Source organism: Saccopteryx leptura, chromosome 3 (genome assembly GCF_036850995.1).
Source record: "Saccopteryx leptura isolate mSacLep1 chromosome 3, mSacLep1_pri_phased_curated, whole genome shotgun sequence".
Taxonomy (NCBI): Eukaryota; Metazoa; Chordata; class Mammalia; order Chiroptera; family Emballonuridae; genus Saccopteryx; species Saccopteryx leptura.
In genome coordinates, this window is record NC_089505.1 from 53161453 (window position 1) to 53185020 (window position 23568).

The following is a 23568-nucleotide window of genomic DNA, read 5'->3' on the forward strand; positions in this document are numbered from 1 at the left end:
TGTTCTTTCTCCTGACCATTCTGCCTCTTCCTGTTTCTTACTTTTTATCACATATTTAAGAATAGATACAATAGTTTGGGATTTTTTATTTTATCTTTCTCCAGGAAGAATGAGAGTTCTCATTTCATGACTCTTTATGAAATTCTTTGACTCTGGTAGAATTTACGCCTGTAGTTGGCACTCTTATAACCAGTCACATTAGAACACGTGGAAGTAGCATAGTATCTAAACATCTCCTCTTAGTGGGATACCCACAGTGCAGCACTTGCTATGCACTATATGGGATATTCTCGCTTTCAAAGATCTGAAAAGAGAATTTGAGATTAACACCAGTATTTTAGACTAGATTTTAAACCATCACTGTTTGGATTTTCAGAAGTGGTGGCAGTGTGCTTTACCCTAATAGAGCCATCACTTCCTCAATTCCAAGTATTCTTTTCCTAATAAAGGTTTTCTTGTTACAAAAGTAATATCAGATAATATTTACTGGGCATTTACTATACATTGGGGTATAGTAATGCATTGCATGCATTACCAAACTAAATCCTCATAACAAGCCTATGAAGTAGATATTTTTATCTCTAAATTTAACAAATGATAAACGAAGGCACAGAGGGGTTAAAGTACTTGCTCACAATTGACAGCCAGCAGGTGATTGAGATTCAAATCAATGTCTGTTAACTTCCTCCATGTCTCTCAAGTAGTCACAGAAAACTGGAAAGGGCAGTTATACCCCAGAGGTACCCCATTAAGAATTTGATGCATTCTTTTTTTCTTAAAGATTTTATTTATTGATTTTACAGGGGAGTGGGGAGGGAGTGAGATGTATCAACTCATAGTTGCTTCACTTTAGTTGTACACTGTGGTATGTGCCTTGATCAGGCAAGCCCAGGGCTTTGAACTCGCAACCTCAGCATTCCATGTCAGTGATCTATCCACTGTGCCATCACAGGTCAGGAGAATTTGATGCATTCTTTAGCCCCCTCTTTTTTTTATTTATATAATATCTGTAATAATTGTGACTCTATGGTATATACAAAATTACATTTTTTTGTTTTAAAATAATGCTTTCTTCTCATTAATATCTAATTATTGTAATAAATTTTGTGTTAGATAGAGGTTTCATTAGTCCCAAATGGTGGGCCAATTTTATAAATAACACTAAATTGTAAATATTTTTACTACAGATTTGAAATGCCATCTTGATCTTAATATGAAGTTGTGTGTGTATGTGTAAATTTCTGAATTTTCTATTTATCTTTGTTATAGCCTTTAATACAAAATGTAATTATTAAAACTTTATAATATATTTTAATCTAGTAATGCAAGTTTCTCCTCAAAACATTTTATTTTGTAATTATTCCAAGTATTCTTTCATTTATTCCATAAGATGAGTGCTCACTATATGGCAGGAGCTGTACTAGGCTTTGGGCTACTTGTAGAATTTTGTCAACTTCTACAACAAACCCCAATGTGATGATTGTTTTAACATCAAACAATAATTTGATGAGAATTAGCATCTTTATTATTAAATTTTCTCATGGAGACAGATGAGATCTCCATTTTATTTCTTTAGTCTAATATTTGTGTCCTTCCTTAACATTTTATAACTTTCTTTATGTGTTATCTATACTTTTCTTAATACTGTACTTTATTTCTAGATATTTAACTATTTACATTTTGTTACTATTGAATGAGATAATTTTTCTATTATATTTTCTGTGTAATTATTATCAGTATATTGGAAAAGTGTTTAATATTTATATATTTGTACCTGTCTACCTTATTAAACTTACTTGCTGGTTCCGATAGATTTTTTTAATTTAAATGTCTTCAGTTTTGCCGATAACCAATCATACCACTTGGAAAAGAAGTATAGTTTCAAGTCCCCTTTTCCTATTATTTATGTTTGTTTCTTTCTAACTAATTATGTGCTAGCAGATCTAGAATGATGTTAAATAGTGGCAGTGATAGTGGGCCTCTTTAAATGGATTCTTTGCAATATTTCTTCATAAGATTATTAAGTATTTTTATCTGGAATGGATATTGATTGTCAGATGCCTTCTTGGCATCTATCAAGATGATTATAAAATTTTAATCCTTTGACCTACTGATTTCTCAATTATACTAATGTATTTTCCAACATTAAAACCATACTGGGAATTATGAAATAAACCTTACTTGTTCGTGGTATATTATTCTTATAACATATTTTTTCTTTTGTTTTTTAACCTAGGATTTTTTTTCTACACTTGTAACATTTTCTTTTCTTGTGCTCTATTTGACAGATTTTGCTATCAGATTTTGCTAACTTTTTACATAAATCGAGAAGCTTCCCATCATTTTCTGTGCTTAAAACTATTTAATTAGCAAGGAAGTTACTTCTTCTTACATGGCAGCATTGAGCTGTTGTTAGGCAAGAACACGTATTTCCTAATAAACCTGCCTCTCTTCTTTCTCATTAGCCTATAAACAAATGAGAATCCAACACGGTGTGCAAGGGATTACAAAAAACAACCAAAAAAGACAAACATTGAATTGCATGCCATTTAAATGATCATCCAGATGACCCAGAATCAATTTATATTTTTAGTGTATTATCTTCAAAATGAAAACCAAAATTTATAAAATACTCATAGACAACTCACAAACTAAAGTTTGAGAATATTGACCCAGACTACTAAGATGGTTGTTATTCTACCTATTTAAGTCTGAACAAAATGAACTTAATTCATTTATTCAATAAATACTAGAGAACCTACTTTGTGTTAGGCACTGAGCTACAGAGGTGAACAAGATGCATGAAGCTCCTGTCTTCATGGTGGTTACACTATAATGGAGGGTAGAGGGGCAAAAAACACCCGTAAAGGTAAACAGGTAGGAAAAAATATAACCCAGTAGTGGGGCAGGCAATGATTGTGGTAGTGTTGCATTAGGATGACGAAGGAAGACCTCTCAAAAGAGGGGACACTAAACAGAAACTTAGATTAAAAGAAGAAGCTAGCCCAGTGATCTGTAACATTTGTGGGAGTCAATAGTGATTCCTTTCACATTACATTATTGCATAAAATCATAGATGTTAAAGCATTCCACAAATTGCCTTTTCCTACCAGAATATAGAAGTAGATGCTATCTCTCATATGCTACAAATTTAAAAGCTTCTTTTCAAATACACTAATTATTCTAAATCTGACAACTTTTCTTAAAATTTAAAAAATTAGAATACTTTTGCTAGTCAATTTTATTTACTCCAATATGTTTTTAAGAAAAATTCATCAGTGGAGAATATTGAGTTTTTCAAACTTAGAAAATTATAGAATAATACAAAGGGTGGCCACTGACATGGAGCAGGCTTCCTGTGAGCCAAGCATTTTCTAAGTCGTCAACATCCATTATCATATTTAATCCTTGCAACCATGGTTTCATTTGTGATTCTCATTTTGTGAAGTAGAAATTAAAACAAGGAGATAAATGATTTTCTAAAGCCATGCTCACTGAGTCATAACTCACACCCAAGTCTATCTAACTTTAGAACAAAGGATTGAATCATACCAATCTCCTTACCCCACAACTACCTTTTGCTAACACGGCCAATTTCTATCTTTCAGCTTTAAAAGAACTTGAAATAGAACATAAAATGAAGGAATATGACAAGTTTCCATCTGATAAAACCATAGAAGAGGTGCTCTCCTCAGCTGATGAAGATGGTAAAGAAATATATTGCTACTGTTGTTATTGGCCAACTTTTTTCTAATATGAGCAGATTAGCACAGTACTCTTCCAGTGCAGCATTTTTACTCATGAATCCCAAAGAGAAAGTTCTTTTTTTTTTTTTTTTTGTATTTTTCTGAAGTTGGAAATGGGGAGGCAGACAGACTCCTGCATGCGCCCGACCGGGATCCACCCAGCATGCCCACCAGGGGGCGATGTTCTGCCCATCTGGGGCTTTGCTCTGTTGCAACCAGAGCCATTCTAGCACCTGAGGCAGAGGCCACAGAGCCATCCTCAGTGCCCGGGCCAACTTTGCTCCACTGGAGCCTTGGCTGTGGGAGGGGAAGGGAGAGACAGAGAGGAAGGAGAGGGGGAGGGGTGGAGAAGCAGATGGGCGCTTCTCCTGTGTGCCCTGGCCAGGAATCAAACTCGGGACTCCTGCATGCCAGGCCAACGCTCTACCACTGAGCCAACCAGCCAAGGCCCCAAAGAGAAAGTTCTTTAGAAGACACTGAAGAAGCCAGAATGAAGTCAGGTAGAAGTCAAGCTGCTAAAACTGGTAAAGATGGTAAAAAAATGAAATGTTAGTGCCATGCTTATGGGTCTTATTTCTCTTTATTTTATATTTTGTCATGTTTATATTGAAGTTTTAAATACTCCCAAATTGAAAAGTTCAGGAAAAAGAAAACTTCTCTCTTACAGATTTAAGCTATAGAACAAAAATTGATTTACTAGAATGAAGAAGAAAACATAGATGCTGAGAGTCTGAGATGATTAGAATTGCCCAAAAATTTTAAAATATTTCTAAACATAACAACAATTATTGTTATATAATAAAATATTCTTTATTAAAAGTTCTGAGGGGATACTGAGGCAAAAGTCCTGGTATGTCCGGAATGCTCCTCCTTGGGGGGCTTCGAGCATGTGGGTGTTGAATCAAAAGTCCTGGTGTGTCCAGAGCCCCTCCTTGGGGCGGCTTCTCAGCTTTTTGGAATTCCTCTGTCTCAGGGTCAATAGTCCAGTATGGGTGAGGTCTGACAGATAAGCAGAACATCAAGAGGGCAGTTTGGAATTCACGTATCTATCATTTCTCGACTCTGTGGTTACATATAAAAGAAAGGCAGTTATTAATTTTATAATATATGGTGAGGGGTGATGAGGAGAAAGAGGAGAAAAAATTGGAAAATTATTGCTTCTTCTGGAGAGAACTCAAGAAGGGAATCTTGCCAAGCCAAGTCCCTCATCCAGTTAAGGAGGTCGTCAATTTCCATGCTGTAAGGTCTGAACCAGGTGATGTTTCTGAAAACCTGAGTGAGGAAGTAAAAAAAATTTTGCGGGGTAATAATTGTCAGTTGCTTGCTGCGAGTGCTGAGTGGACAGAGTGACATGGTGATGCATGGTCTCCTGGATGAGCCTCATAAGACGTGCTGGTCTGGTTCCTCTTGAATGGGAGGACATACGGAGATTTTAGGAGACAGGGAACCTGTTGGTGTAAGTTTTTAGAAGGACTGCGTATGTGTGGTTGAAAAGGAAGGGGGAGTTTGGAGAACATTCAGGAGGGAACTTCTCGGGCTGAGGGGCGGCTTCTTCCTGCTGTCATCCCTACCTATTTGATATTTCCCTCGTGAAGTTCTCCTTGGGGTACTGGGGAATAGGAGTGTAGGAGCATTTGATTGTAGGTAATCCTAGGGATTTTTCTCATCCCGGCCTGTAGGAATTTAATAAAGAAAGAGGCAGGTATTTGGAGATTAGCAATGCAGAGATAAGGAGGGTTGTATAGGGGTGTGTGTGTGAAAGTTCTTTCATGGTAAAGTTAGTGATATTTTTTCCTGGTAGCCCTGGAGAGAGTAGTTAGCTTGAGCTAAAAGAAATATTTCATGTCCGTTTGTAGGCTCCAAGAAGACCCAGTGATCTTGTCCTCTTACTATGTTAAGGGAAAAAGACTGAGAAGTGTTAAGAGGTGTTGCTATTTATTCTCCTAGTTCTTCAGGAATATGGGAGAGCTTTAGGGTTAGGGGACCTGTAGAGGTTGAAAGATAGAATTTAGGAGGTTTGCTGATATAGGGTTTCAGATTTTTCTGTTTCACAAGGTCAGGTTTCAGGGTTGATGTGTAGGGTTAGGTAGATTTTTCCAGTTTTCTGATTGGCGAAGGTCTGCATGCAGTTCTGTAAGAAACTAGTAAACAAATGTAAGAGGCAGGGTTTAAAAGTTAGAAAAGTAAATAGGAGAGTGAGTGAACTAATGAAAGGCAATAGTAAGACGTCCAGTTTGTGTGAAACCACTGATTCCATGTTTACGAATTCGCTGGGCTTCAGAGAGAGAGAGAGAGAGAGAGAGTAAATAGGAATAAGACAGGGCAGTGTGGCTAGTCCCCTTGTCCCTAGATCTACTTTTGTAGAGATTTCTAAAGCAATAAGAAGAGAAATTACCTGTATAGCTTGTTTGGTCCTTACATTGATGGATAGTGTATTAGGAACTGGAAGAGGCTCATGGGGTGGGATTAGGTTGATATTTAGGGTGAGATAGATTAGGGTACAGATTTTTGTCTAATTAGTATGGAGACGCAGATAGGTGTTGGTCCCACACGAGTAGAAAGTTCCTGATTTGGTGAGGTAGGCTGAGAGGTGAATAGAGAATAGAAGGACAAGGGGTCGGTTTTGTTTCTCTGTTTCTGAGCTCCAGATGGTCAGGGTGGAGGAAAGAGTCGTCCTAATAAGTGGGGAGGGTAGAGGATTGTTAGGTAGGGTGACTGATTAAACATTCTTTGAAAACCAGTTTTCTGACTGTACAAATTCTTTTTTCTTGGTACAAATCTCCTACAACCTGCACAAACCTTCTACAACTTACATAAACCTTCAACTTTCATGCACTTTCTTATCCAGAAATAACTGGCCTTCATAACAACTTGCTTTTCCTTTTTCTTTCAAAAGTATTTCCATACCTTATACCTTCTATTATCAAAACCATACAATTCCTTTCTAGTCAGAACTCTTGATTTAAAAATCTTTAACCCCCAGTGACAATTAAGTTGACTTTCTTTTTATTCTAGTTTCCCTTTTCCCAAAGCCTGACTAAAAGAGTCCTTAGTTTTTTTCATATATTTGCCATACGTAGACCAACCAGCTTCAGGTTTGTGATTGGAGTAAGGCATTTCGTTTTTCTATTTTAGCAGCAGTGGGAGTTGTCAGGATCATGGTGTATGGACCTGTCCATGTGAAAGTCAGTCCTTGGGTGATGTAATGCTGGAAGTGCCTCTTGGACAGTGTTTGAACAGTTTGCTGAGTGACCTATAAAACCTGCAAGTACTTAGGGAAAGGGTGTTACATTTCTACACTTTGCAGTTAGAGTTTAAGTCCTAGTGACCACTGCTTCTAGCTGGAATTACCAGCAGGTCCCAGCCTATAATAGGCATGGGGCATTGAGATAGGAGGAACAAAGGAGATACTAAACATTAAATAAAGCAATAAAATCAGACTGTCAATACCCACAGTAGAGATCTTTGAGGGATAAATAGAACTTAAATATTCAGGCAAGGCATAGTAGATGGCCCTTGTGTTTACAAGAAATGAGATTAGCTTATCTGCTTTTGGAAGAAATACCTTAGGCTTGTGAACGAAGATGTCCTTGGGCCTTCAGTGGCAATTCCCAGCACGCTGGGCAAGGTCAGGTCACAGGTAGCTGGAGCAGGGCTAGAAGAGACTGAACCCTCCCTCCATGGAGAAAGGGGGCAGCTTACCTTCTCATGTCCCTCTTTCCACAGCACAAGTGTGTCACCGGTGGGGCCGGGAAGCCTGGCAGGCTTCAGTTCAATGACCTTTCTTTCCACTCTGGAGCAGGGCCTTGATAGAATGCTGTGAAACCCCTTAGAGTGCTGGAGCCAAAAGTTGGTATTTCCTGACTTCTTTTGGGCCTTATTTGCCTTTTCTGTTACTTCCTTGGTCATTATAGACCTTAAAAGCCATGCTCAGAAGATCTCACTGAGGGGCTTGACTAAGAGCAAAATTGAGAATTCAGTGTTTAAAGAAGCCTATTAGACTGAGGAAAAAAAAGATTTGATCTGTTGTGGTAGGTGGTTGGAGACTGTGGAGGGTCTGAGTTTGATCTAGGGTGAGACTTCAGGTGGTGGGGGTTAAAGTAATGCCTAGATAGACTAGGGACTGAGAATAAAGTTGAGCCTTACCAGAGAAGACAGGATATCACTTCATTGTGAGGAAGTTAAGAAGGGTGGTAGTGTGTCTCCTTGAGGCAGGCAGGGAGGGGCTGCAGAGGAGTAGGTTATCTACATATTGTAAGACAGTACTAGTTTTGAGATTGCATGCTGCTAAATCCTGAGCTAGTGCCTGCTGAAACAGGTGTGGGCTGTTTCTGATCCCCTGGGGTAAAATAGTCCAGGTAAACTGCTGGGCTGCATTAGTGTCTGGGTAAAGGCAAACAGAAAGTAAGAGTCAGGGTGTAGAGGAATGGTAAAGAAGGCATTCTTGAGGGCTAGGATTGTGAATGAGTGGTGTTTGAGAAAATGTATGACAGTAATTTACAGAGATTAGGGACCACTGGATGGAGGGGAATTACTGCCTCATTGATTAGGTGTAAGGCTTGTACGAGGTGAAAAACTCCTGAAGGTTTTCAAACAGGAAAGATGGGGGTATTGCAGGGAGATTCCATAGGGATGAGTAAAGCTGGTTTATGAGGTGGGTAATTACTGGTTTAAGGCCTTAGAAACAGACACAGTTACACATTAAACAAAGACTTCACATATTATGAATTAAGAAATTTAAATGAGCGCGCTTTACTTGTTTCAATTCACTAGAAATATTTTCTGACAAACAATGAGACAAGACAGATTATGTACTCACATAGCTTAATATACAATTCTGTTTTTTAAGTTTTTCGAGATGGCAGGGAGTTGCCAGCAAAGAGGGGAGGAAGAGAGAAAGCAGACGGATGGACAGTGTGAGCAGCTGGATGGAAAGAAGGAGGGTCAGAATCTACAGGAGGAGAGAAGGAGGTTAAAGTATTGGTGTGGCGCCACATGGTCAGAGGAGTCAAAAGGATTTAGAGCTCTGAGGAGAGGGGAGAGGGCAAGGAGGAAAGAGGCACAGTCACAGTTTGTAAGGAAGGAGGAGGGGTCGGAGAGGAGAGAGACAGAACTGCAGTTTGTAAGGAGGGAAGAGAGGTGAGAGATGAGACAGGCACTGCAGCCAGAGCCACAGCTTGCTTCTTTGGAGGGGGGAGAGGACGAAGAACACAGTGGAGAAGGGAGAGGCCCCTGGCCAGCAGGGGAGGAGAAAGAGAGACTGGTGAATGAGAAAACAGGATTCAGTGAAGGGAAGAGGCTTTCTGGAGGGAAGAGACTCCAGCAAAAAGATTTGCTGAGAGACTAGAGAGGGGTCCCGAGAGAGGGGTGCCCCGGGGGTCAGGCAGGAGAAGAGAGTTGGGAGTCCGCGGAGAAGGAAAGATTAGGAGCAGAGGTTTTAGGTGAGGTTTCTTTGGCCAAAACCAGCCTGCGTGTAGAACAGAAAGTACAGAAATTAAGGACAGGAGAGAAAGGAGAAGAAAGCCTGCACGTAAGGAATTTCTGATGCCCTCCCCGTCCGGTGGCAGAAATTGTCAAGATCTTAGGATATTGTAATCGAATGTCCTGTTTTCAGGCCAATGGGAGTCATTGTTTAGTCTGTACTGAGGCCATGCCGTGTTACAGAAGAAAATTAATTTCTTCGGTTTGAGGTCTGAGAGACCGAGTTTGGTGAGGATTTTTATGAGACATCCTAGAGGGGTCTGGTTGGAAGGCTTAGACCCTGAAGAGCCCAAAGTGGAGACAGGTGAGCAAGAGGGGGCGTCCCCGCCTTTTGTCACTGTCTCAAGAGGAGAGAATCTCCGTATGGGGGAGTCATCCCTGATAGAGGTCGTCACCACCTGTCAGGGAGCTCCGAGGACGAGAAGTCCGAGAGAGTGGAGAGGTTTGGCTAGGCGCCTAGTCTTCCGTGCAGTCCACTGAGACTGAAAGTCAAACCCCTCAAAACGTGAGGCGTGTCAGAGAAAACCATCCAACCAGAAAGAGGTGTTTTTAGAGAAATTTAGAGGCCAACCGGGGAAGGGGAAGGGAGAAACTCCTTACCTTCTGGTCCAGCAGGGGTTCAGGACAGGGTTAGACTGCCGGCCAATCGACCCACAATTACACGTCCAAACAGAATCAGGGAGTAAGCCCGGGACGAGCTGCCGCTGCCCATTGCTTCCCTGGTTGTAAGTTTGAACGGCAAAGAGGGATCGTCCAGGCAGTTAGTACCCTGTCCCGGGTTTCGGCACCAAATGTTGGAATCCATGGGAGTCCGAAAGACCAGAGTAACAGGCTTTATTGAAAGGAAGAAAGGAACCCTGCCGGGCACTTCTCCCAGGGGAGAAGAGCACCAGTTACAGACTAGGGGTGAGTTATGAAGTGTTTGGGAGAGCCTGAGGGGATACTGAGGCAAAAGTCCTGGTATGTCCGGAATGCTCCTCCTTGGGGGGCTTCGAGCATGTGGGTGTTGAATCAAAAGTCCTGGTGTGTCCAGAGCCCCTCCTTGGGGCGGCTTCTCAGCTTTTTGGAATTCCTCTGTCTCAGGGTCAATAGTCCAGTATGGGTGAGGTCTGACAGATAAGCGGAACATCAAGAGGGCAGTTTGGAATTCACGTATCTATCAACTTTATGTGTTCAAACCCAACCATCACAAATCTGAGTTTTAGCTGTGAAGTGTTATCATTTAGTGCTATTTACCCATGTAAAATTTTTCCATCCATATTTAAACATAATAAAAAACATACCCTGTAAAATATTTTTACCTTTATGTAATATTTAATTATATTACTAGGAGATATTTTATCCCTCAATATCGATTACTGCACAATGTCCCTATTGATAGGTAATAATTTTAACTAGTTCTTTATGTTGTAAACTTATAATTTTTCAAATTTTTTTGCCACTACAAATAATGCTTCAATGAAGTTTCTACATAAAGTTTTGTCTGCAAATTGACATAAGTAGAGTCACTGGTTTAATGAGTATGACTCTGTCTATAGCTTCATACTATACTCATTCATTCATAGCTTTGCTTGAATAAAAGTTGCTCCAAACTATGTTCCCCTCAGTAATACACAAAGTACATGTCATTGTTTCCTCAGTATTTTGTCCTTGTAGATATTACTTTAACTTTTTTGAAGTTTAATATTTGTTGACCATTTATGTTTCTTTTTTTCTGAGGTGAGTATTTTTACTTTTGCTTATTTTTTTTTAAATTGTTGAATCAGTTATATAGTTTGTATATAAACTTTCCCTATTAGTCACTTATCTTTCATATTCTTTTTCCTAATTGGGTGATTTGTCTTTTAAATTACCTTGCTGTTTTTAAAGTAGAGGAATTTTTCTTATATTTTTATATTCAAATCATTACTTTCTCTTTGTTGATTTCTTCCATTTACTTTCAGGCTTAAAAAGTCTTCCTCTCAACCAGAGATTGAATATGTCTAACATATTTGTTTTTTAAAATTCATCCAAACTTTTGTATTTAAGTGTATCTTGGGAGCTATCAAAAACTTATGTAAAGCACTCTCCCTCCCTTAACACACACAGCAACCCCTTCCTGCCACACACACACACACACACACACACACACACACACACACACACACACGAAAACTTTGGCCAAGTGACTTCTGGGAGTTGCCAGCCAACACACTAAGAGAGGCTGTCTGTTCCCTCCTTGGGGGAGGCAGTCTGAGGTGGAAGCAGACATCAGTGCCTCCATCCACACTGGAGGGATGTGGACACAGCCAGTGTTCCTTGCCCCATGTATCTGAGATAAATAAATACACTCTACCTCAGGAAGGGAATATTTAATTTTTTTTTCCAGTTTAGATTCACTGGCAGTATATGCAACTGAAATTACTCTTGGTTTAGTAATAACCAGTTTGGTTTAGTAATTTCAGTTAGGGTTAAATTAGCCCCTGTAACACTCAAATTCTCCTCACTCAACTACCATCAGGACAACTTCTTCAGTAAACATTTCCCTCTCCCAACCTCCCCCTCCACTTAAGCAACTCCTCCCATCCTGGGAAAGTACTGTAAGGTTGTAGTTAATTTGCTTGCTATTCTCTCTCTTAATGACTTCCTGGCCTTCACTTTGAAATGTGGCAAAAAGTTTACCCTCAGGGGAATGTCTAGGAAAGCTTGCTTTGGGGAGGGACCTGACCATTAGGGAAGTTTAAATCACAATAGTTGTTTGTAAAAGCCTAGTCACAGACTCAGGTCCCAGCTATTTCTGGGATACTGACTTCTTGGTTGTTTTCATAATTTACCAAGGACGCCAAGCCTGTGCTACATCAAATAACTTGTGTCTCTGCAGCAGGATTTCCCCTCCTCCTGCTCATCATCAAGTCAGTGATCAAGGCTACAAACCCCAATATGCTAATCTGAGTATGTCCAGGTGCAAGCAACCCCATGCTAGCAAATGTTTGCAACAACCCCTGAATCTAATGCTCACTCCCACAGTTTGGGGTAACAGTTTGCTGGTCTCAGCCTACTTGTATCTAGCATCAAGGCCCTTTTAAAATAAGTTTTCCTTTTGGAACACACTAGCCTTGTATTTTTAGTTCGTCCTGTGGTTTCTGCCTTTCAATTTCTATCTACTGCTGATAGATATGTTTACTTATATTATTATGGTTATTATTATGATCTTTAAAAAATTAGTAACATGAGTCCTGGGTACTTGCACCCATACCACAATATTGTTTTAGGAATCATCTATAATTTATTACTGTTCTTTAAGTGTTAACAATGTTTCATTCACAGATGAAAGAGAAGCTAGTGAAACACCTACATTTAGAAGAAGTTCTCAAGACACTCAGGATCTAACACTGGATTCAAAAACAGGTAAATTAATAGTTGGGTAATTTGATTCTCTTAGATCAGGGGTTGGGAACCTATGGCTCGCAAGCAAGATGTGGCTCTTTTGATGGCTGCATCTGGCTCGCAGACAAATCTTTAATAAAAAATAATAATAACGTTAAAAATATACAACATTCTCATGTATTACAATCCATTCATTTCCTACCGCTTATGTTCATGGTTGCGAGTGGCTGGAGCCAATCACAGCTGTCCTCCGGGATACCACCAAATTTTTATTGGATAATGCATAATTGCATGGGTCATTGTATGGCTCTCATGGAATTACATTTTAAAATATGTGGCATTCATGGCTCTCTCAGCCAAAAAGGTTCCCGACCCCTGTCTTAGATTGTGAATCTAAAGATCACATGTAGTTCCTTCAGAATTTTAAAAGAGAAATACATGATTTTTGTAAAAAGCATTATTAATATCTAATGTACTCTATCTCAAAGGCTACACTATTATAAATAGTTAGACATACAGAAACACAGAAAAATAACATGTGGTATATTGTTTTGTTGAAAAAGAATATTAGGAGCCCTGACCAGTTGGTTCAGTGGTAGAGCATCAGCCCAGCATGTGGAAGTCCCAAGTTTGATTCCCAGCCAGGGCACACAGGAGAAGTACCCATCTGCTACACCAGCCTTCCCCCTCCTGCTTCTCTCTGTCTCTCTCTTCCCTTCCCACAGCCAAGGCTCCATTGGAGCAAAGTTGGCCCAGGCACTGAGGATGGCTGCATGGCTTCCACTTCAGGCGCTAGAATGACTTCTGTTGCAACAGAACAACTCTACAGATGGGCAGAGCATCGCCCCCTAGTGGCCTTGCCAGGTGGATCCCGGTCCAGCACATGCGGGAGTCTGTCTCTCTGCCTCCCTGCTTCTCACTTCAGAAAAATACAAAAAAAGAAAAGAAAAAGAATATTAGGAAGACAGATCTATCATCCAGTTCTGCCATCCCTGGCATATGACTGCTGTAACAATTACCAAGACAGCTGCTGGTGCTCCAGCCATCATATCAGGGTGCCTGACAGGAAGAGAGAAAAGGCAAGGAATAAAAACTGCACTCTTCCTAGCTGAGTTATGTCTTTTTAAAGAGATGACAGACTTGCCAAAAAATTTTTTGCTTGCATCTTATCTATGGGTCATTCAAGCTATAAGGGAAGTTGAAAGATGTAGTGTTTTGAGCTGGATACATTGCTAACCCTGACAAAATCAGGTAAATTACTAAGGAAGAAGAGAATGGATATCTGGGGAAAAACTAGCAGCTTCCAGCATATTTAGTCTCTTTGCCAGGCTATTTCTGCCTCATCATGTCTTCCTTCCCAAGACCATAAATTCTTGCCTCTTCCACTCTGACTCTATATCACTGGCTATTTCCATCACTGAGAACAGACCTCTCACTTCATGGCAGGGAAGGCAGCAGGAAGCTGCTCTTCAAAGGCTCCTTGGGGTTCTTCTGAGCTAGGAATCATTGGGCTGTGGCAGGAGACTCTGGTGGATGGAGCCTTGGAGCCATAGCTCAGAAGCTCAACTGGAGAGACAGAGGGAGAGGAGTCAGGTGGAGCTGACAACCTCCTGTCTCATTTACATCATGATTCTGCCCGTGAGCCAACTCAGCCTTGTCAGGAGATAGTCAGTATGCAGAGAGGGCAAGAATCAAGTGTGACACTGGAGAAACCAGACTATGTCACCCTTTCTTCTATCCCTCCAATTGCTTATTCCCTGTCTTCCTTCTGTGCTATGTAGTGTCATACTTGTAGTTGGAAGTGTTCATCTTGTTGTCTGACACATTGCCTAGTTGCGTGTGTTTCAGCTTGATCTCAGGAAGCATTTGGTGCCCACCTCTTCTCCCCGGATTCCTGGTTTTGATTCCTGCCTGATTTGACTTCTTGCCTCATTCACTTTCATTCTGATGTGATTCCTGACCTGGCATTTTCTTCCAAGTCTATTTCCCATTTCTTCTAGCATGAACTTAGTACTTTGGGAGGTCAGGTATTAACAATTATGTTCTATTACAAATAGAGTTGTCCACTAAAATTATTAATAGCACTAGTTTGTTAACTTATTTTACTTTAATTCAACAGAAGACTCGATAGAAATGGTAACAGCAGATCATCCAGACGTTCTTTCTATGATAAAGGAGACTTTGAAAATTATAAAGAATATGAACTTTGAACAGCCATGTGAAAAATATGCTGAAATGTTAGAGGAAGTCCTGGAAGAGGTACGAAATCCAGGCTGTTTGTTTTTATCATTGATTTAGCAGATTTAGTTAACCTAATATATGTATAATTAATTTGGAATCCCACTTGACAGTACTGAAATCTGTAGTCTTCATATTCATGTACATTTAAAAGTCAGTACTGCTATGTATAATGTACCTCAGTGAACAATTGCTTATGGTCTTTGGTAAATGTTAATTTATCAACAATTATGAAATATAATTTCATAATTTAGAAATAAATCTGCCTGACCAGGCAGTGGCACAGTGGATAGAGCATCGGACTGGGATGCAGAGGGCACAGATTTAAAACCCTGAGGTTTCTGGCTTGAGTGAAGGCTCATCTGGCTTGAGCACAGGCTCACCAGCTTGAGCGCGGGGTCACTGGCTTGAGCATGTGATCATAGACGTGACCCCGTGGTATCTGGCTTGAGCCCAAGGTCACTGGCTTGAGCAAGGGGTGACTCGCTCTGATGTAGCTCCCCAGTTAAGGCACATATGAGAAAGCAATCAATGAACCACTAAGGAGCCACAACGAATTGATGCTTCTCATCTCTCTCCTTTCCTGTCTGTCTGTCCCTAACTGTCCTTCTCTCTGCCCCCCCCCTGTGTTACAAAAATAAAAAAAAGGAAGAAATTAATCTTCAAATTCAGTTTGGTTGGTTAAAATATGGTACAGATTAGGACAATTCCAGAGTTATGTATTTCATCTAATTAGTTGCAAACCAAGGGAAATTTTGCTCCATAGATAATTTCATCCAACCACCCTGAATGTGTGTTCACAATGGAGGTGGATGGACACATGAGTGATTTTCCAATATGAGCAGAAAACAAAGCCTCAGATATTATATTCTACTGATGGCAAATCAGAAAGCTTATCTTTTATTTATAAAGAACAAAATATTCATATGGGTCTGTTTTACACAGAGACCTTGAGTAAGGAGTCAGAGCAAAGTGAGAGAACAAATTAGTTATGGACTCTCATTCAACTGTATTTCTCAGTAACTTGAAAATGGTTATGTGAGAAGAAAAAATTATCCTGTAAGAGTATACAACCACTCTGTAATACACTGGGTGGGCTCCTCAAGCCCCAGGCTATACTCAAGGTGAGTTGCTACCCCCCTCTGCCCTTCCAGTAGAGATTTTTCAACTCCCTCTGTATCTCTTCAGCTTGTTCTGTCATCAGTTTGTTCATTCAGAAACACTCTGAGCACCACTATTTGCCGTGTACTGTGCTAGACCCTAGAGATATCAAGATGAATAAAACTCGGCTCTTTTTAAGGAGAATCAGTCAGGTGGAAGAAGGCTGAGCAATAATCCAGTAATTGAGTTACCATGTGCTAAGTGATAAACAGATATGTTTAACGTAGGAGTTTCACCAAGGTTGGGGCTGTCCTCTCTGCCTGAGAGGTGAGACAAAGCATCCTAGAGCAGGAGACGTTTAAGTGAGGGACAGCTTTAGCACTGTGAATGTCCCACCCTTGCCCTTCACTGAAACATTCTCCATTCTTTTCAGAGTTCATTCTGGAGAATACAATTCTACAGGGAGTACTACTAAATTACTTCTGATAGAGGAATATAGTTAGTGTCATTAGATGGTACACTGTGACTCTGGGATTGTAGAGGAGTATAAGTCACAGGAGTTTTTACCATCAAGGCTCAGATCAGATTGCCTTTCTCATGAGAACAGAGACCTGTGCAGGAGACTGTTTTACTTGTCGTCTGTTTTCTATAATTTCTGTGAGTAGGTAACCTATTTTCAGAAATTAGCTAGTTAACTAATTTTTTACAGGTAAAGACAGAATCTTAAGATGTCTTTCTCAAATCAATTTATAGATTGATGCAATGCTAATAAAAATCTCAATGTTTTTTTCTTTTTAATATATTTTATAATTTTATTTAGACAGTTAATTTTAACAGAGTGACATTGGTTAACTAGTGTACATAGATTTAGAGAAAACATCTCCAGATCATTTTGACATTCGATTATGTTGTATACCATCACCCAAAGTCAAATCGTCCTCCGTCACCCTTCATTTGGTTTTCTTTATGCCCCTCCCCTCAGACCATCCCCTCCCTCTTCTCCCTTCCCCTCCCCCTGTTAACAACTACACTCTTATCTATGTCCATGAGTCTAAATTTTGTGTCCCACCTATGTATGGAATCATACAGTTCTTAGTTTTATTCTGATTTACTTATTTCACTCAGTATAATGTTATCAAGGTCATCCATGTTGTCATAAATGATCCTATGTCATCATTTCTTATGGCTGAATAGTTTTCCATAGCATATATGTACCACATCTTCTTTATCCAGTCTTCTATTGAATGGGCTTTTTGGTTGTTTCCATGTTTTAGGCATCATGAACAATGCTGCAGTGAACATGGGGCTGCATGTGTCTTTACGTACCAATGATTTTGAGTTTTGGGTTATATACCCAGTAGAGGGATTGCTGGGTCATAAGGTAGTTCTATTTTCAGTTTTTTGAGGAACTACCATACTTTCTTCCATAATGGTTGTACTACTTTACATTCCCACCAACAGTGAATGAGGGTTCCTTTTCCTCCACAGCCTCTCCAACACTTGTTATTACCTGTCTTGTTGATAATAGTTAATCTAACAGGTGTGAGGTGGTATCTCATTGTAGTTTTGATTTGCATTTCTCTAGTAGCTGGTGAAGATGAGTATCTTTTCATATATCTATTGGCTATTTGAATTTCTTCCTGAGAGAAGTGTCTGTCCATGTCCTCTTCCCATTTTTTTATTGGATTGTTTGTTTGTTTGTTGTTGAGTTTTGTGAGTTCTTTGTATATTTTGAATATTAGGCCCTTATCTGAGCTGTTGTTGGAAAATATCATCTCCCATTTAGCTGGCTGTCTGTTTTGTTATCAGTTTCTTTTGCTGTGCCAAAGCTTCTTAGTCTGATGTAGTCCCATTCATTTATCTTTGCCTTCACTTTCCTTGCCTTTGGAGACAAATTTATAAAATGTTCTCTATGGCCAAGATCCATGAGTTTAGTACCTATGTTTTCTTCTATATGATTTATTGTTTCAGATCTTATATTTAGGTCTTTGATCCAATTTGAATTAATTTTTGTATAAAAAGACAAACTGTAGTCATTTCATTCTTTTCATTGTGGCTTTCCAGTTTTCCCAGCACCACTTATTGAAGAAGCTTTCCTTTCTCCATTGCGTGTTTTTGGCCCCTTTATCAAAGATGATTTAACCATGTATATGTGGTTTTATTTCTGGGCTCTCTATTCTGTTCCATTGGTCTGAGTGTCTATTTTTCTGCCAATACCATGCTGTTTTGATTATCGTGGCTCTGTAGTATAATTTGAAGTCAGGTATTGTAATGCCCCCAGCTTTGTTTTTTTCCCCTTGGGATTACTTTGACTATTCGGGGTTATTATGGTTCCATATAAACCTGATGATTTTTTTCTTCTATTTCTTTAAAAAATGACATTGGAATTTTGATGAGAATTGCATTAAATTTGCATATTGATTTGGGTAATATGGTCATTTTAACTATATTGATTCTTTCTGTCCAAGAACAAGGAATATTTTTCCATTTCATTGTGTCTTTTTCAATTTCCTTTAACAATGCTTTATAGTTTTCATTATATAGTTACTTTACATTCTTTGTTATGTTTATTCCTAGGTATTTTATTATTTTTTTGTTGCAACTGTAAAAGATTATTTTTTTTTAGTTCATTTTCTAAAGTTTCGTTGTTGGCATATTAGAAAGCAATTGACTTCTGTATATTCATTATGTATCCTGCGAGCTTACTATATTGGTTTGTTGTTTCTAATAGCCTTTCTGTGGAGTCTTTGGGGTTTTCTATATACAGAATCATATCATCTGCAAAAAGTGAAAACTTTACTTTTTCTTTCTTAATATGAATGCCTTTTATTTTTTTCTCTTGTCTGATTGCTCTGGCTAGAACTTCCAGCACTACGTTGAATAAGAGTGGAGAGAGTGGGCAACCTTGTCTTGTTCCTAATTTTAGAGGAAAAGTTTTCAGTTTTTTTCCATTTAATATAATGTTAGTTGATGGTTTGTCATAAATGACCTTTATTGTATTGAGATATTTTCCTTCTATACCCATTTTGTTGAATGTTTTAAACATAAAATGATGTTGTATTTTATCGAATGCCTTTTCTGCATCTATTGATAGGATCATATGATTTTTGTTTTTTGTTTTGTTGATATAGTTTATTACATTAATTGTTTTACATATGTTGAACCATCCTTGTGATTCTGGGATGAATCCCACTTGATCATGGTGAATTATTTTTTATTGTGTTGTTGTATTCGATTTGCTAGTATTTTGTTTAGGGTTTTTGCATCTGTATTCATTAGAGATAATGGACTATAGTTTTTTTGTGTGTTGTCCTTGCCAGGTTTTGGTATGAGAGTTATGTTGGCCTCATAAAATGTGTTTGAAAGTATGGTTTCTTCTTCAATTTTTTGGAAGACTTTAAGTAGGATAGGAACCAAGTCGTCTTTGAATGTTTGATAGAATTTACTAGTATAGCTGTCTGGCCCCAGACTTGTATTTTGGAGGAGGTTTTTGAGAGTTGTTTCTATTTCCTCCCTGCTTATGGGTCTGTTTAGGCTTTCTACTTCTTCGTGATTCAGTCTAGGAAGATTGCACTGTTCCAGGAATTAATCCATTTCTTCTAGATTGTTAAATTTGGTGGCATATAGTTTTGCATAGTATTCTACAATAATCCTTTGTTATCTATGATATCTGTGGTAATTTCTCCTCTTTCATTTTAGTTTTTGTTTACATGAGTCCTTTCTCTTTTTTCCTTAGTGAGTCTTGCCAGGGGTTTGTCAATTTTTTTGATCTTTTCAAAGAACCAACTCATTTTATTGATTTTTTTCTATAGTTTTTCTATTCTCTATTTCATTTATTTCTGCTCTGATTTTTATTATTTCCTTTCTTCTGCTGGTTTTGGGTTGTCTTTGTCCTTTTTTTTCTAGTTCCTTAAGATATGATGTTAAGCTGTTTATTTAAGCTCTCTCTTGTTTGTTCATATAGGCCTGTAATGATATGAACTTCTCTCTTATTACTGCTTTTGCTGTATCCCAGAGATTCTGATATATTGTGTTGTCATTTTCATTTGTCTGTATATATCTTTTGATCTTTGCTTTTATTTCTTCTTTGACCCAGTCATTTTTTAGAAGTATGTTGTTTAATTTCCACATTTTTGTGGGTTTGTTTACTTCTTTTTTGAAGTTGAATTCTAGTTTTAAAGATTTATGGTCAGACAATATGTTTGGTATAATTTCAATCTTTCTGAATTTGTTCATGTTAGTTTTGTGGTCCAACATATGGTCAATTCTTGAGAATGTTCCATATATACTCAAGAAAAATGTGTACTCTGACATTTTGAGATGAAATGTCCTGTAGATGTCTATCATATCCAATTGTTCTAGTGTTTCGTTTAAGGCCAATATTTCTTTATTAATTTTCTGTTTGGATGAATGAGCCCTCAGTGGTGTATTGTGGTCTCCAAGTATGATTGTATTTTTGTTGCTTTTTATTTTTAGATCAGTTAGTAGGTGTCTTATATACTTTGGTGCTCCTTGGTTTGGTGCATATATATTAAGAAGTGTTATGTCTTCTTGATTCAATGTGCCCTTTATCATTATGAAATGACCATCTTTGTCTCTGATTACCTTTGTTGTCTTGTAGTCAGCATTGTTAGATATGAGTATGGCTACACCTGCCTTTCTTTGGATATTATATGCTTGGAGAATCATTTTCCAACCTTTCACTTTGAATCTATTTTTATCCTTGTTGCTTAGATGTGTTTCTTGAAGGCAGCATACAGTTGAATTTTCTTTTTTGATCCACTCTGCTACTCTGTGTCTTTTTATTGGTGAGTTCAATCCATTTACATTTAATGTAATTATTGACACTTGAGGGTTTTCTATTGCCATTTTATAAATTGCTTTCTGATAGCTGTTTGTTATTTGGTTCTTCTCTTTTGTTTTTCTGTCATTTGTTTTTGTTTGGTTATATTCCATACTTTTTCCTCTGTTTCTTCTTCTTTTAAGCCATGTATTTCAATAGTGGTATTTTCAGGGTGGTTACCATTAGGTAATTAAAATAATATATATCATATTGATTGTAGTCCATTATCTCATGAGTGCTTCTGCACTCCATCCTCCTTTGCTACTGCTGATCTTTGTCCTCTCCCCTTTTTTGTTTTTGTTGTTAAAGATTATTCTTGTTTTTATTGTGATCTTGTTGGAGCTTTTACTTGTGATTTTGTTTTGTTCTGTTCTTTGTTTCTGGTCAGATAACCCCCTTTAGTATTTCCTGAAGTGGGGGTTTTCTGGTGATAAATTTCCTCATCTTCTCTATATCTGTGAATGTTTTTATTTCCCCTTCATATTTGAATAATAGCTTTGATGGATATAGTATTCTTGGCTGGAAATTCCTCTCTTTCAGTACTTTAAATATTGGGGCCCACTCTCTTCTGGCTTGTAGGGTTTCTGCTGAGAAATCTGATGATAGCCTAATGGGCCTTCCTTTATATGTTGTATTCTTCTTTTCCCTGGCTGCCTTGAGGATTTTTTCTTTGTCATTGATTTGTGATAATTTCATTATGATGTGCCTTGGAATAGGTCTGTTTAGGTTAAGGTAACTCAGTGTTCTGTTTGCTTCTTGAATTCAAGGCTCTAATTCTTTCCACAGGCTTGGGAAGTTCTCATCAATTATTTGTTTGAATATGTTCTCTATTCCTTTTTCTCTCTCTTCTTCTTCTGATATACCCATTATTCTTATATTGCTCTTTCTGATAGAGTCAGACAATTTTTGTAGGGCTTTCTCATTTTTTTATATTTTTGAGTCTCTCTCCTCTTCTCTCCATAGTATCTCTAGTTGCCTGTTTTCTATGTCACTAATTTTCTCCTCTATCTGGCCTGTTCTATTAGCTAAGCTTGTTACCTTGTTTTTCAGTTCATGTATTGAGTTTTTCATCTTTGTTTGGTTCCTTTTTATAGTTTCAATTTCCTTGGTGAAGTATTCTTTTTGTTCATTAAATTGTTTTTGAGCTCACTAAATTGCCTCTCAGAACTCTCTTGTATTTCATTGATTATTTTTAGGACTTCAATTCTGAATTCTCTGTCATTTAACTCCAAGGTTTTCAAGTAATTGAATTTTTTTTTTCTAGAGCTTTCCATCATCTGTCTGAACTATGTCTCTGTCTTTTGTATCCATGATATTTGATTTCTTTTTCCTTAATGGCATTTGGAAGTGGTAATGTTGCTAACACTAATAAAAGATAATTAAAAAATAAAAATTGGAAAAAATGAAAATTCTATGATGATAAGTGGAATGAAAACTACAGAGAACAAAAAGTTGGAACTGAGGAAAAATGAAAAAAGAGAAAAAATGCAGTAAAGAAACAAGCAAAATCCCACAAAGAAAAATATGAATCCAAAATATAATAATTTGATAATAAATGATGATAGAATAAGAGGAAAAGAAAAAAGAGAAAGGAGAAGAAATGGAAAGAAAGAAGAAAGAGAAAAAAAGAACAACAAAATAAGAAATAAAAGTTTCTGAAATGAAACCCTCACAAAAAACAAGAATGAAAAATGTAACAACTATGGATAATGAAGTTCAAAAGGAAAAAGAGGAAAAGGAAAAGGAAAGAAGAAAAAATGACAAAAAGCATTTAAAAATGTAATTTTTTTCTGGTTTTGAGGGGTAACTTCTTTTTTTTGGCAGGTGGCACTATACTACAATTTTTGCCTCTGTGGGGGCTCTTGGGCAGAGGTCTGCTGGTGTTTTGCTGTGGTAATGACATAGGCTGGGCCTCAGTTCCATTGTTAGGTGGGGCTTGTTAGGACTTTGCAACTTGATGGCTCTAGCAATGGCAGTCTCGGTTTTCCAGCTGCATCTCCCCACGTCCATCCCACAGCAGCTAGCAACATCGAGACTTAGCTGTGGGGTCCACCTCAGCCACTGTCTGCATAGCCAGGGGATCCATGTGCAGCCAGGTCCTTCTTCCAGTTCTGCTCAAAGCACAGTTCTGAGCAGGGCAGTGGCAATGAGAGCCACCAGGGAGAGCAGGCAGGGCAGGGTGCAGCTTGCAGATCAAGCACCTCTCTGCTACACACAGGCAAAATTCTATGGGCCGGCTGGCAGATCTAGCATACTTTAGTGTGTCAGGGGTCTAATCTCCATGGGCTTCTCATTCGTGAGCTGCGTGGTAGCCCGCAGTAGGCCACGTGTGTGTCCAGCTCCCACACTCCAGCAATGCACACAGAGACTTGCACCCGCTGGCTCAGGCACCCAGCGCGCCTGTGATCTCAGTCATAGCTGGGAATGCACAGAGACGCTTGCATCGGCCCACAGAGGCGCCCAGCATGAGCAGTCTCAGGCTAAGGACTTTGGCCTGTGCACACGCCCAGTGCTGGTGATCGTGGAGCTGGGAATGCCCAAAGGCGCTGGCAGCAGCCCACACAGGTGCCTAGCGCTGATAATCTCAGGCTAAGCATTCCAGCCCATGCATGCGCCCAGCGCCAGTGATCTAGGTGGAGCCGCTCACACAGCACTGGTGGTCGTGGAGCCCGGAATGCACAATGATGCTGACACTGGCCCACGCGGGTACCTTGCGCTGGTAATTTTAGGTGGAGCCCACTGCCCCATGTGCAGACCCAGCATCCACAATCTCAGGCAGAGCCGGCGTGTTCT

The 23568-nt window shown here is 38.8% G+C and overlaps 1 protein-coding gene across 3 annotated transcripts in view; it reads left to right on the forward strand.

The window, feature by feature from the left end:
- AK9 (adenylate kinase 9) overlaps positions 1-23568 on the forward strand; it is a 176700-nt gene that overhangs the window by 62277 nt on the left and 90855 nt on the right. For 2 of the 3 annotated variants that reach the window (XM_066373487.1, XM_066373484.1), the window contains exons 14-16: positions 3609-3707; positions 12534-12614; positions 14713-14852. In XM_066373487.1, coding sequence (XP_066229584.1) covers positions 3609-3707; positions 12534-12614; positions 14713-14852 — 320 coding nt within the window. The remainder of the gene's footprint in view (positions 1-3608; positions 3708-12533; positions 12615-14712; positions 14853-23568) is intronic. The other variant, XM_066373485.1, reaches the window with a different exon arrangement.